Genomic DNA, 13,989 nt, shown 5'->3' on the forward strand with positions numbered 1-13,989 from the left:
GTAAATAATCGAGTCTGGATCTGACAATCCAATGATCAACAGCATGAGCATCGATCTGCGGAACTGGGAACCGATGACGTGTGAACCAAGTCAGGAGCCTGACCACTTAATCCCGTTAGTCGTTAGTCGCAGTCGCTTCTTATGGCAAACATAGTGGCCATTTGTGGCAAGCATGGGTTGCTGAAGACCTATCGTACACTGGATCTTCACAGACCTTTGAAACATGTGACACACATGGGTGCCGTTGTACAAATCGTCGTAAGACGCGACCAACGTTATCGGGTGGTCAGGCTCGGTGACTTGGTTGACACATGTCATCGGTTCTCAATTGTGGAGATCGATGCTCATGTTGTTGATCACTGGATTGTTTGGTCCAGACTCGATTATTTACAGACCGCCGCCATATAGCTGAAATATTGCCGAGTGCAGCCTAAAACTAAACTCACTCACTCACTCATTTTACAAATCGATCATATGGATAAGATGGTCATAACGCTTACCTTACAGTATTTACGACATCGGCAGCCCCAACTTTGAAAAGTGCATGTTGGATGACAAGGTCATTGCACATGCTGTTAACCACTGGTCTACTCCCATGCTCAAACACTTGGAATTGGGGAAAACATCAACTGAGAGCAGAAAGTACTATTCACCAACGCAACATAGATTTAACAAAAGCAGGAACAGCTGTGCCATTGATTAGCCGTGTGGGCAGTTTCAGCACATGCAGTAAACTACCCAAGACATAAATGGAATCGATGAAGCTTAGAATGCACCGTTCTAAGAAGTATGAATAAACTGGCAGTATCACAGCTGCTGAGACTTCCTGATCATCCCTGCCACCTACATACTGAACATCACCTAATACACTGACGGAAACAAATAACAAAACACCAGTTGAAATCGTTGTTCCTTTGTTTATTCTCAAATGTTTGCCTACAATCCAATACAAGGCTTGTGGTGAAATTTGGAAAAGAATAAAGAAACACTCGTACTTACTGTGTTACCTTATTTGTTTCCCTCAGTATATATGCACATAGTCACCTTGATTAGGTGGGAGAGAGTGGCACTGGTGGCAATGAATGAGGGCATGAGTGAAAATGTGAGGTAGTCGATGAAAGTTAGGGATCGTATTGTTTTAAATAAAATGTCAACGAAGAAGACAGGACATTAGATTATGAAAACAAAACCCTATTACTTGTACATCCCCATGATAATTGTATTTCCATGTCAGTGTATAAAAGGCGGGCTACATCTTTTTGATTATACTGTTTACAGACTTTAGCCAACAACTAAATGTATGTTGGTTGGGATAAATTTGTGTGATGCAAAATGTTTCTTTAATTTAGTGAGTAGTGTTTATATTTCTCATAATGCCATAAAATAGTGACAAAATAGTGCAGACATATCTTACCATAATTGTGCAGGGGTACCTGTATATCACCATAATTGTGCAGGAGTGGCTGTATATCACCATAATTGTGCAGGAGTACTTGTATATTACCATAATTGTGCAGGAGTACTTGTATATTACCATAATTGTGCAGGAGCACCTGTATATCACAATAATTGTGCAGGAGTACTTGTATATTACCATAATTGTGCAGGAGTACTTGTATATTACCATAATTGTGCAGGGGTAACTGTATATCACCATAATTGTGCAGGGGTACCTGTATATCACAATAATTGTGCAGGAGTAGCTGTATATCACAATAATTGTGCAGGAGCACCTGTATATCACAATAATTGTGCAGGAGTACTTGTATATTACCATAATTGTGCAGGAGTACTTGTATATTACCATAATTGTGCAGGAGTAACTGTATATCACCATAATTGTGCAGGGGTACCTGTATATCACCATAGTTGTGCAGGAGTGGCTGTATATCACCATAATTGTGCAGGGGTACCTGTATATCACCATAATTGTGCAGGGGTACCTGTATATCACCATAATTGTGCAGGGGTACCTGTATATCACCATAGTTGTGCAGGAGTGGCTGTATATCACCATAATTGTGCTGGAGTAACTGTATATCACCATAATTGTGCAGGGGTACCTGTATATCACCATAATTGTGCAGGGGTACCTGTATATCACCATAGTTGTGCAGGAGTGGCTGTATATCACAATAATTGTGCAGGAGTACTTGTATATTACCATAATTGTGCAGGAGTACTTGTATATTACCATAATTGTGCTGGAGTAACTGTATATCACCATAATTGTGCAGGGGTACCTGTATATCACCATAGTTGTGCAGGAGTGGCTGTATATCACCATAATTGTGCTGGAGTAACTGTATATCACCATAATTGTGCAGGGGTACCTGTATATCACCATAATTGTGCAGGGGTACCTGTATATCACCATAATTGTGCAGGAGCACCTGTATATCACAATAATTGTGCAGGAGTACTTGTATATTACCATAATTGTGCAGGAGTACTTGTATATTACCATAATTGTGCTGGAGTAACTGTATATCACCATAATTGTGCAGGGGTACCTGTATATCACAATAATTGTGCAGGAGTAGCTGTATATCACAATAATTGTGCAGGAGCACCTGTATATCACAATAATTGTGCAGGAGTACTTGTATATTACCATAATTGTGCAGGAGTACTTGTATATTACCATAATTGTGCAGGAGTAACTGTATATCACCATAATTGTGCAGGGGTACCTGTATATCACCATAGTTGTGCAGGAGTGGCTGTATATCACCATAATTGTGCAGGGGTACCTGTATATCACCATAATTGTGCAGGGGTACCTGTATTTTACCATAATTGTGCAGGGGTACCTGTATATCACCATAGTTGTGCAGGAGTGGCTGTATATCACCATAATTGTGCTGGAGTAACTGTATATCACCATAATTGTGCAGGGGTACCTGTATATCACCATAATTGTGCAGGGGTACCTGTATATCACCATAGTTGTGCAGGAGTGGCTGTATATCACAATAATTGTGCAGGAGTAGCTGAGGTAATCCAGCCCCAGCCAACATAACAAAGTCCAATGACAAGTTTGAACTGATATTTACAATATCTTAAGAATCATTTGCATGCCCCACCAAAGACCCGGGTTCGATTCCCCATGCGTGAAGCCCATTTCTGGTGTTCCCCTTGTGATATTGCTGGAATATTGCTAAAAGCGCTGTAAAACAGTTCTAACTCATTCACACTTCAATTCACAATAACATAAACTTGGAGAAAGAATAATGTTTATTCCCAATTACCACACAAGTGCATTTAGTGACAAAGTAACAAATATAAAGAAAAGTTGGGTACAAAACAATGCAGAGATATTATGTTTGCTTTAATAAATATTGACGGAACTAAAATATTTTTGACAATAAGTGTAAACCAAATTAATACCTTTTCCAAGAACTAGTTTCTTTAATAAGAAAACACTGTCATGTGTTTGGTCTTAATATGGGGCAATATATGAAGAATTCTTGCACATTTTTCTGTGAGCAGTTTGGTCTCGGGGGAACTTGAGTTGGGGCAAATGCAGTACATCCAGAGACTTCACAACCTTATGAAACCATCCGATGTGTGGAAATCTGATATCAGAACTTAAAACCATGCATTAAATAGTCCCTGCTATCAAAATGTATTTGTTCATCCATACCGTTCATATTGAAAGACTAGTATAGATGTATATAACATGAAAAATAAGTCACACCAAATACACATACAAATATTGAGATAATATTTCATTTCAAAGTTGTAACAAATTATATATAAAACCCATCCATCCCATCCAGAAACAAAATGCTGACAGTTTATATAAATAGAAGATAAATATAAAATACATGCATGTAGTCCATGAATGGTTGCATAACAAATACACTATATCATACACACCATATCAATTAGTGAGACTCTGTCCAGTTCCCCTTCCTACCAGGAAATACACCCAGTACTGAAGGTCTCGAGATAATTCATTAATTGTCACACTAAGGCTACCAAAGTTGAAAGAAACATAAACATGTGCTGATATTGCTACCTTCTAGTTACATTTTATGTAGTAATCGGGGGTAAATTTGAAATGTACTTTAATAGATATATCATCCAAATTATTTCAGAATTTTGAAAGGGCAAATTGCTTGAATGCAAACATAAATAGTTGCAAAGAATGGTTAGATATCTTTAATGATAATTAGAAAGATTAATAACAAATTATAAAATACTGTATTTACTACTTTGTTGTATATGCTATTATGGGATATAAATACACGTATTAGCACTAATTTTAACATCACTACTTGTGGACGGAAAGTCATAAACATCCCATTGTACACATCACAACTGTACCTTTGAAGAAACATCATTCAACAAACACGTCTCAAAAAGTGTACAAATCCAATTTAAGTTGGAGAGAGTTTTGTTCAACCAAAACCATACATATATCACAGGTTCATAAAGTCCTATAAACGAATGAAAAAAATGTTTCTTCTTTGTCAGAAATACAAATTTGATTGTAACATGCTCAAAAAAATAACAGATCTAACATATCATTCCTCCATTCAGTGGTGCCTAACAACCCATACACTGAGAAAGACATGAGCTCAATCCCATCTCGGGACAAGAATATTCCTTGCACATCCATAACCATATGGTAGTTTCGTAATGCCCACCAATAGCCCAGACAGAATACTAGCAGGGAAAGCAGGTACAGAGAGTATATATATATTGGCCAGACAAAGAAACAAGAAGCTACACTCAGTCAATATGGACCAATCAAAGACGACGACAGGTAATCAGGTAATGACGACCGGTGTAACATACATTCTCAATCAACAAAGTATTTTTAACGTTACGCCCTGTAACAACTCTGTCCTATATCACTGGCATAAGGATGGCATAGTGCTACCAAAGCTTTGTGGATAGGGTCCCTGAACTGGCTGATAAGGATATCCCACCACCTAGACAGTCCTCACCAGACATGCAGGAACCTAACTGCCTATTACGGCAAGCAATAGCTGCTTGTAGTCCCCGGATGTGTCAGACTCCACTGCTGCTGACAGGGACTTCTCGTACTTCTCCTGAAATACCTCCTTAATGTCCGCCAGGTCAATCTGAGAACACAGTCACGTGGGTCAGTTACAACAGTAATCATTTTCAGTAGCATAAATAGATTACAAGAATGAGTGACTGAATGAGTTAAAATTTAACGTCACCTGAGCAATACATCAGCCACATTATTTACATTTTTGCTGTAAAAAATATCCTTTGGTTTCCATAATAACAATAGTGGTTCTTGTCAAACATTATGAATACAAGTGTTCCTTCTAGGTGAATGTACCTTGTTTAGCAGTGTCTTATAAAAGAACACATGTAAATCAGAACAGATCATATAAATCAGTATAAACAGACATAGCAAAATGTATACATAAAAATGTTTTCATAAGAAAACATTTCATGGTCTAAACAATACGACCTAAATCCATGACAATATCTGTAATTGTCAAAACTTTATAACTATCAATCATATTATCCCTTAAAACTATGTGTAGAACAGTTTCAGATTAAAGAAAAAATCTTTGAGAGGATAACATCACACCGACGAAGTCCAAATACACATGAGGAACCACACTAACCTCAGATCGAGATACGATGATTCGGATAAGTGTTGTATCTTTTGTACCCAGTCCACTCAATGCCTTGTGAAGCCTGTCGGCAAAATATTCTGGTCTGTTTCTAGCTGCTTTTACTTAAAAAGAAAGAAAGTAAACTCTGCAGTAATGCTGAACAAAGGAAAATTCTTGTTATCAATCAACACAATGGGGCTTAATAAGACAATAACTGTTAGCCCAGAAAATTAAGCTAATATATTAATGTAATTTTCTGAATAAAACTGATATTTTACACTTATCTTGACTCATGCTTAATTGCTTATCTCCTCCTTCCTGGCGAAGGTAGTGGAATACCTGAAATCCCTTGAAGTTCCCTTCTAAAAGAAGCGGACGTAAAATACACTCACCCACTGAAAGCCTCCCTTTTCCCGCCATATCAGTCACATGACTAACCATGCTTGTCACTCTCTCCTAATGAAATGCATGACACAAGAATTTTGGAATTCAGCGAGCCTGGGAAGGGCGGCTGGGAGGGCTTTCATCATGAGTGAGGATAAGTTTGAAATATCAATTTTATTTAGAAAATTGCATATTTTTCCTTATCCTGACTCATGTTTAATTGCTTACAGAATCTGACAGAAACGGTGGTAGTTTAGGCCACGTTGGATTCTGCTGACTGTCAAAATTACGTCCAGTTTCCCCCCCCCCCCCATTACTAACGGGAACTTGTAATGGCAATAATTGAGTCCTGTTCTTCCAGGGGATCACATCCAGCCAAACTTGTCTTCGTTGGGCTTCGTTGACTGGAACATGATGATATCTAGATCAACTAGGGTCCTGCTAGTATCTAATAATGCAAATGAATGTGAAGATATTATAAACAGGACTAGTTGCGACCCTTCTTCATGTACATGCAGGAAAAGGGAGACTTCCGGGGGATGAATGTATTTTACGTCCGCTTCTTTTAGAAGGGAACTTCAAGGGTTTCCAGGTCTTCCACTACCTTCGCCAGGAAGAGGAGATAAGCAATAAACCATGAGTCTGGATAAGAAAAAATAAAGAAACTCCCCTTATTTCACAAATGCAGCCAAACTGTTATTACAATAATTGAAGGAAGGTTGAAATAGTCATAAGGTCACTTTGGACCATATCAATCATTTCAGTAGTGTTAAAGAACACACATTTGTAAGTCCAAATGCTAAAGATTCATGTCTTGTACGTGTAGAAAGTGAGGCTCTGTTTAGATGGTAATCCATAAAGGGAGGTGACTGTGTTTTGTGCTGAGTTTCTTAGGAGATAATCAGTTATTTTATGTTGCCATGCTGACAGATCTAATAACAAAATGACATGGGTCAGATCTAACCTCATTATTTATTATTTCAGAAACCACTTTTGATGTGACAAATAATACCTAAGGCTTTCAAACCACTTTCCAAATTGCCAGACATTTCACTTGCTATGGACTCCAAGATATCACATCCTGCTACCTGAAAGGAGAACAAATCCTAATACAAAAAAGATTCCAAGGTCAAAAAATCAGGAGTCCGGGTTATTAAAATCCTCCCAAAAGAAGTCAAAGAACATTCCAGTCACATATGTTAACAAAGTACCTCTTTTACAAAAGGGTTTTTGAAAAAGTTTCTTTTACCTTTACAGATATTTACTACAATAAACAGTCTGTTTATATTGCGCATTATCCATACACATTGCTTGCTCAAAGTGCTGACCCATGACTCCTGGCCAACAATTACAGAAAACTCCCTGTGAAGAATGCAACCAAGTGGCCTGACAGGTGCTCTTGGTTCAACTTCAGGCAACCATCATATCATATCAGGAATTGAATTTTACAGATAGGTGGTCAGGCAGTTTTGAACAAAGTCACTTGCCTATGGTATGTGCTTTGTTGTAGGGCAGGACAGAAGTTCTAGAAACTCTTGTGAGTCAAGCTGGCACCCATCCGAGGACTGTACATGCCCAGTGCTGCTTCCCTTCAACTGACTGTGACCTGAGCCCTACACACAGGATCACACACCACCACTGCCACTATTAGAACGTGTCTTAAAACTAAACAGAACAGTGAAAGCATGCTGCTTACCTTCTCATATTCTACAAACACAGCTCGGAGCTGGTAGTAGTTGCGAATGGCTAATATCTGACGGAAGGTAGACTCATCCGTCCCCCATTTGTCCTCCCCTGCATCAAACAGTCTTTGTGCGTCCTCCTTGGCCTGATCCCAGTCTACAACACTCTCCCAGCCATCGGACCCCACCATCTCCAGCTGCTCTGCTGACAATTCGTTGCGAGCACCCTGTGTACAAAACAATCAGTTAGTCTAGAACACTCTCCCAGCCGTCGTGACTTCACTGCATCCAGCTATTCTGCTGACAATTCATTGCAGGCATCCTGTACGCAGAACAATCAGTTAGTCCACAACACTGTCCCTGCCCTCAAATCTCACTATCACCAACTGCTTCAACAAAGTACCCGAGTAAACCTTTCATTCACGAATGAAAACACTCCCCAAGCCCACTGACCTCAAGGTCTCCAGCTATGCTGCCGACAATTATCATTGTGGGTGTCCAAGGCATAGAACCACAGGTTGCCCCAGACACTCATCTAATCATCAGACCTCACCACTGACAAGCAATACTTACTCATAGCCACCAGTTAGTATATACAGACAACTAATTACAAGACCATTGTATAAGGATACATCAACTGACAATGCGCCCGCATCTTGGGTCCAAACTGTTTCTGCTGCTTTGTCAAAGGCAGCCTTTAATTCACAGTCAGTATGTACAGGCTACTCATTACCAACCCACTGTGTGAAGAAGCTGGTTTGTTAAAGGTCACATGCAACGTAAAACACAACTTTGTAGATTCTGGTACCTTTCGGTACGCACTTACCGAAACAAATCATAAAAAATGTCAATTCAACCTATAAAGTGGAAAAAATGCGATGAAAAAAAAGCCCGCGAAATCGGAGTTCAAACGTTTCACTAAATTCCCCCCAGCGCTGGGGGGAAAACTGGTTTCAACAGCTGTGCTGCGCTGCGTCCATAACACATGCGCAGTGAATAGGTTCGCGGAGCTTGAAACAGTATGTATGCCCAGAGTCTGAGGTCGTGAGCAGTAGTCTAATCTTGGTTGTGTACACAAACAAGTACATAATCTACTCGTTATGTAAAACAACTTGTTGACTGTGGTAAGCAGTCACTGTCTCAGAGAAAGCTCATTGTCTGGTTTATTCACACCTATATGTCTGCCTGCCTGTCTGCTAAAGACAACATGCAGTACACAGCTTCAATCATTGACCATGTGCAATTTGAACTTAACACCAATCAGACTATACGACATAAAGAAAATACATTGATCTATGACTCATGCACCCGAGTCCCGTCTCTGACACATTATGTAATTAGGCAGGGTTGATACACATGACATGTTTTTATGTCTGTGGGTTGCAAACATTCATTTTTGACGGATGAGTGGATCTGACGGAGACTGGTGCAAACTCTTGTCAGTTTCAAGTCCTGCTTTGTACTTGGATGAATGACAGATTCCAGCCACACAGTAGTTTACCATCTCTACTGACATGATTTTTGATTGGATCGAGCGCAGATTCAGAGAAGATGTATTTTCAAAACCGAACATCTCTATATAGATTCTTCCTGGATAACAACTTCTTTCAGTGTAGATGATTCTTTGTTTGACAACAGTATATGAATCCATACTGAAATGATGCATCAAGTACACAAAAAGAAGTTGTTATCCATAAAGAAAATTACTTTCTTGTGACTGGCCATATTTGTAAAATGCCCATCAAATAGATCATTTTCTGTATACACAATGAACCCTCACCATATCAGCAAATTAAACAACCAATCGAAAGCCGTCGTTACACTTGAGTGCATATCCACCCGCTATGACTGGGTTCGGTCTCCCGAGGGCTTCGTTTCGGGGGAAGTAAGCCGAAGTACAAAATATTGCACTTTTGAATCGCGATTGTACGCTTATAATTTTGTTTATTTGATTTTTTAAAAGCAGCAATGTATATTATATGTAATGAATAAGTGATAATTGTGTTCTGATTATGTATGATTTTTTGGTTGCATGTGACCTTTAAATATTTAATTGAATGACATCATTCTTTCAGACACACCTACTCAAAGCAAGCTGCTGACCCGAAATAAGCTAAATATAGATTAGCAAAGAATACAAAAACACCACATAATTCCTGAATTTCAGAAAAAAAAAATCACCTCACCTGACAACACGACACCATCAAACGTTTAAACTGACCACTAGTGTCCTCAATGATATCCTGCTCAAGTTCTCTTCCAAAGTCTGCAAAGAAATCATAGAATGTGATGAAGCCTGCAATGATTACCTCCCTTTGAAAATGCTTATCATACATGATTACCTCCCTTCTTATACCAGTTGTGACAACTTCAACTTGTCAGCATTGAAATATGTTTGTGGGTGTTAGATGAGTCTATGAACTGTGATGTGAGAGGCCTGAATTTCATGTTTGGGGCTGGCAAGTTCTGTGGTTTGATAGCACTGAGGATATAGCGTGACAGTTTTATTCATATTTTGATATACAGCTAAATTTTTCTATTAAGAGATTTTCCTCTGAATGACTTTGATGTCACTTTACTTTTTGATTTCATAATACACAATAACCTTAACAAGAAAAGTACATACGCTCCTTGTAAGTGCTTGCAATGGCAGTTATCTGGTCATTTGTTCGAGTACAGAGAATTTCTATCAAGATGTGATCTTTAGTTCCTGGACCCTGAAAAGCAAAAGGAATGTAATAGTGCATATAGACACGATTGTGTCCAACTCAGACACTTGATTCCAACTTCTGAAAATACCAACTGTTGTCCTCACAGATATTTGATGAGCATTCTGGTCTGGTCGTTTGTTCAGTAAAATCCAAGGTAACAACTTTATATTTTTTCTCTAAATTCAAAAGATATAATGATGGCAGATGGCTCCTCTGCACAGGTAAATTCAGTGTCCATGATATTAATATTATTTCAAGAACCTTATATGAAGTCTTATGTACCCAAAAAACTGACATTAACCTCCAGGACCTGACAATGACCTCTGTAACTTGACATATTGACTTAGAGGACCTGACATATGGAATACCAGGAACTAGAATACTGACCATCTGGACTTGTCCTACTGACAACCCGGGGCTAGATTTTCCAAACTCACATGTGTATGTGGGATACTAACCTCCATGGCCTCCTTCAGACACCAAGCATCATAGTAAGCTGGATCCTTGAAGAGCCCCAGCATCAGTTCCTTCAGGTCTCCGCTCAGCTCAGACTTCAGGTCTTCTTGTAGGTCCTGGGAACAAGTCAAACTTTACATGCATGCTTTGTTGGCCATTGCCAAATACCACAACTCAATATTCTGGTTGTATGATGACAGTCTGCAAATAAGGAGTCAGGAATAGACAATCAAGTGACTGATATTGTGAACAAGGATCCATACAGTTATGGTGCAAGGACATGCCCTCAACCTATACACCAAGCCAGTTCATATGCTTCTTTTGGTTGTCTCTGAGTACAAACATGGGATGTTGTGACCTTACCAACATGTCTTCCCAAGGCACATGCTTTTTGAGTCCCTGTAGTTCATGTGAAATTGTTTCTCCACTGAATTCATTAGGACTAGTTTCAGAACATACAAAAGACTTGTCTCTGAGAACAAACTGGATCTGATTATGTTTGTGGTAAAACTTTCATTTTATGATTACGTTAAAAATGGCCACTCTCCACAAACACAGATCTTTTACAGCTACCTTAAGAATCAGCTTTGCCTTCTGTTTATTGTTTCTGCCCTATGGGATGCCTGTTCCTCACCTTGCCAAACATTGTTTTGTATGTAACAGCTGTTTCACGTCTCTGATGACCTGACCGCTGACCAACTATGTTGATCAAACTGACCTCATCCGTACCTTGGCAAACAAGAAACATGTGGTCAGTTACATCTCATGGCATTAAAAAAAACCCCAGATTCGTCCAGTGAGAACTACTTCACATGATTCTCTTACATAGTGACATGTGAATGATAACTGACAACAGTGTTGATACAGTGATGGACGTAAATTAAGAAACAGACACACATATACATCCATACCTCACAGAGACAAGTTAAGACAGAAGTAAGAGGTAACCAGGTAACAATAAGACGAAGCATGGTCTCTGAATTCTCGGATACAAGATGTAGCAGCCTTGTACTGGTAACTACTGTTAACTGAAGCCAGAAATTGTAACAGAGTGAGTGAGAAAGTTTAGTTTATTGCTGATTTTAGATTTTCCAGCAATATCACAGCAAGGGATACCATAAATGTGACTCACATATTGTACTCAAGTGCGCAACTGAACCAGAGTCTAGTGTGATGAGCAAACGCTTTAACCACGAGGCTACCCCACTGTTCCAAACTGTGAAGGAAATACCCACCTGCACCTCTCATGGCTTGTTTGAGAGTCTCTGCATCCTTCTCTGCAGAGAAGCTATCAGCATCAACAACAGTTGGTGTGAACTCTTCAGCATTGCCATCCAAAACGACACCAACATCCTCAGCTTCTTTCTCTGCTTCTTCCTCTTTCTTTTCTTCTTCTTCCTCTTTTTTCTCTTCATCTTTCTCTTTCTTTTCTTCTTCCTCCTCTTTTTCCTCTTCATCCTCCTCTTGTTTTACTTCTTTTTTTGTGCTCTTCCTTTTCTTCTCCCTCTTCTTTTTTCTCTTCCTCTCCACCAGAGTGTTCTTCTTTCACTTCCTCCTGTTCTTCCTTCACCTCTTCATCGTGTTTAGTCTCTGTCTCTGCCTCTGCCTCATCATCACCATCAGATCCCTTGTCATCACACTGAACACCAGCCTCTGTAACAACAGCGACCACACCATCGTTTACATGAAGTGATATACTATACCGAGAATAAAAAGCTCAGCACCAGCCTATTTCAAAACTAAGATGTGGAGCTGTGGAAATGTTAGACTGAACTAATTGGGAAGACAAATCCATATTTAGAGAAGGTTCATCTGGTAACTGTTTTCGGGATGTCATAATCATTTGTATATGATGACACTGCTTTTTAAATCAAACTAGCAGTTCCTGTTGTGCTTATACAACACTATTAAATTTAGGTTCCCTTGTCAAAAGTGACAATCATGGGACCATCAAAAGAAGGTAACCTTTTTGAGGAAAACAAAATGTATGTTTTCCAATAGCGTATGTATCCTGTTGAAAGTAAAAGATAACTTTCATTATGGCTAGTAGTAGAAGTACTAAACCATATTGTAACAGCTCTTTTTTCTGAAAGATTTCCTATGTGCCAGGCTATATTTTTGCAAAATATACTGGGTGGCGCTTAACCTTTTAATCTAGGTATATGATACATGACATTATACTATATTTTCAAAAGGTACAGAATAAGTGAAGAGAGAAATGACTGATGGATTTAAAGTTCTTTATTTCTTCATATATGACGTTTAGTACAGGTGCTAGGACCTTTCTTCTGTACCTTTCTGGAGCAAGAGCTCCACCTTAAAGAAGTCAAAAGCACCTGTACTGAAGCACCTCACAAAGAAACAAAATAAAAATTTCAGCCTTCAACCACACCCCACAACACCTCCAAGTCTTGGGGGTTGCCATGATGACTATTCACCCATTAAGAACTTGAGTTAAAATAGATGGTATGTGGTGTATTTGGATGGCAAACTAGACTAGACACCCCACAACACCTCCAAGTTTTGGGGGTTGCCATGATGACTGTTCACCCATTAAGAACTTGAGTTAAAATAGTTGGTATGTGGTGTATTTGGATGGCAAACTAGACTAGACACCCCACAACACCTCCAAGTTTTGGGGGTTGCCATGATGACTATTCACCCATTAAGAACTTGAGTTAAAATAGATGGTATGTGGTGTATTTGGATGGCAAACTAGACTAGACACCCCACAACACCTCCAAGTTTTGGGGGTTGCCATGATGACTGTTCACCCATTAAGAACTTGAGTTAAAATAGTTGGTATGTGGTGTATTTGGATGGCAAACTAGACTAGACACCCCACAACACCTCGTAGTTTTGGGGGTTGCCATGATAACTGTTCACCCATTAAGAACTTGAGTTAAAATAGTTGGTATGTGGTGTATTTGGATGGCAAACTAGACTAGACACCCCACAACACCTCCAAGTCTTGGGGGTTGCCATGATGACTGTTCACCCATTAAGAACTTGAGTTAAAATAGATGGTATGTGGTGTATTTGGATGGCAAACTAGACTAGACACCCCACAACACCTCCAAGTTTTGGGGGTTGCCATGATGACTATTCACCCATTAAGAACTTGAGTTAAAATAGATGGTATGTGGT

The 13,989-nt window shown here is 39.3% G+C and overlaps 1 protein-coding gene across 1 annotated transcript in view; it reads right to left on the reverse strand.

The window, feature by feature from the left end:
* Positions 1-3,221: 3,221 nt before the first annotated feature.
* Positions 3,222-13,989, reverse strand: part of LOC137285077 (annexin-B12-like) — a 38,092-nt gene continuing 27,324 nt past the window's right edge. The window contains exons 6-15 of the mRNA XM_067817284.1: positions 12,316-12,495; positions 12,078-12,284; positions 11,477-11,571; positions 10,845-10,958; positions 10,302-10,392; positions 9,862-9,941; positions 7,690-7,902; positions 7,006-7,081; positions 5,619-5,731; positions 3,222-5,096 (exon numbers count right to left, since the gene is read on the reverse strand). Of these exons, the coding sequence (XP_067673385.1) occupies positions 4,974-5,096; positions 5,619-5,731; positions 7,006-7,081; positions 7,690-7,902; positions 9,862-9,941; positions 10,302-10,392; positions 10,845-10,958; positions 11,477-11,571; positions 12,078-12,284; positions 12,316-12,495 (1,292 nt within the window). The 3' untranslated portion in view covers positions 3,222-4,973. The remainder of the gene's footprint in view (positions 5,097-5,618; positions 5,732-7,005; positions 7,082-7,689; positions 7,903-9,861; positions 9,942-10,301; positions 10,393-10,844; positions 10,959-11,476; positions 11,572-12,077; positions 12,285-12,315; positions 12,496-13,989) is intronic.

The sequence above is a fragment of the Haliotis asinina genome, chromosome 5 (genome assembly GCF_037392515.1).
Source record: "Haliotis asinina isolate JCU_RB_2024 chromosome 5, JCU_Hal_asi_v2, whole genome shotgun sequence".
In the NCBI taxonomy this organism is placed as follows: domain Eukaryota; kingdom Metazoa; phylum Mollusca; class Gastropoda; order Lepetellida; family Haliotidae; genus Haliotis; species Haliotis asinina.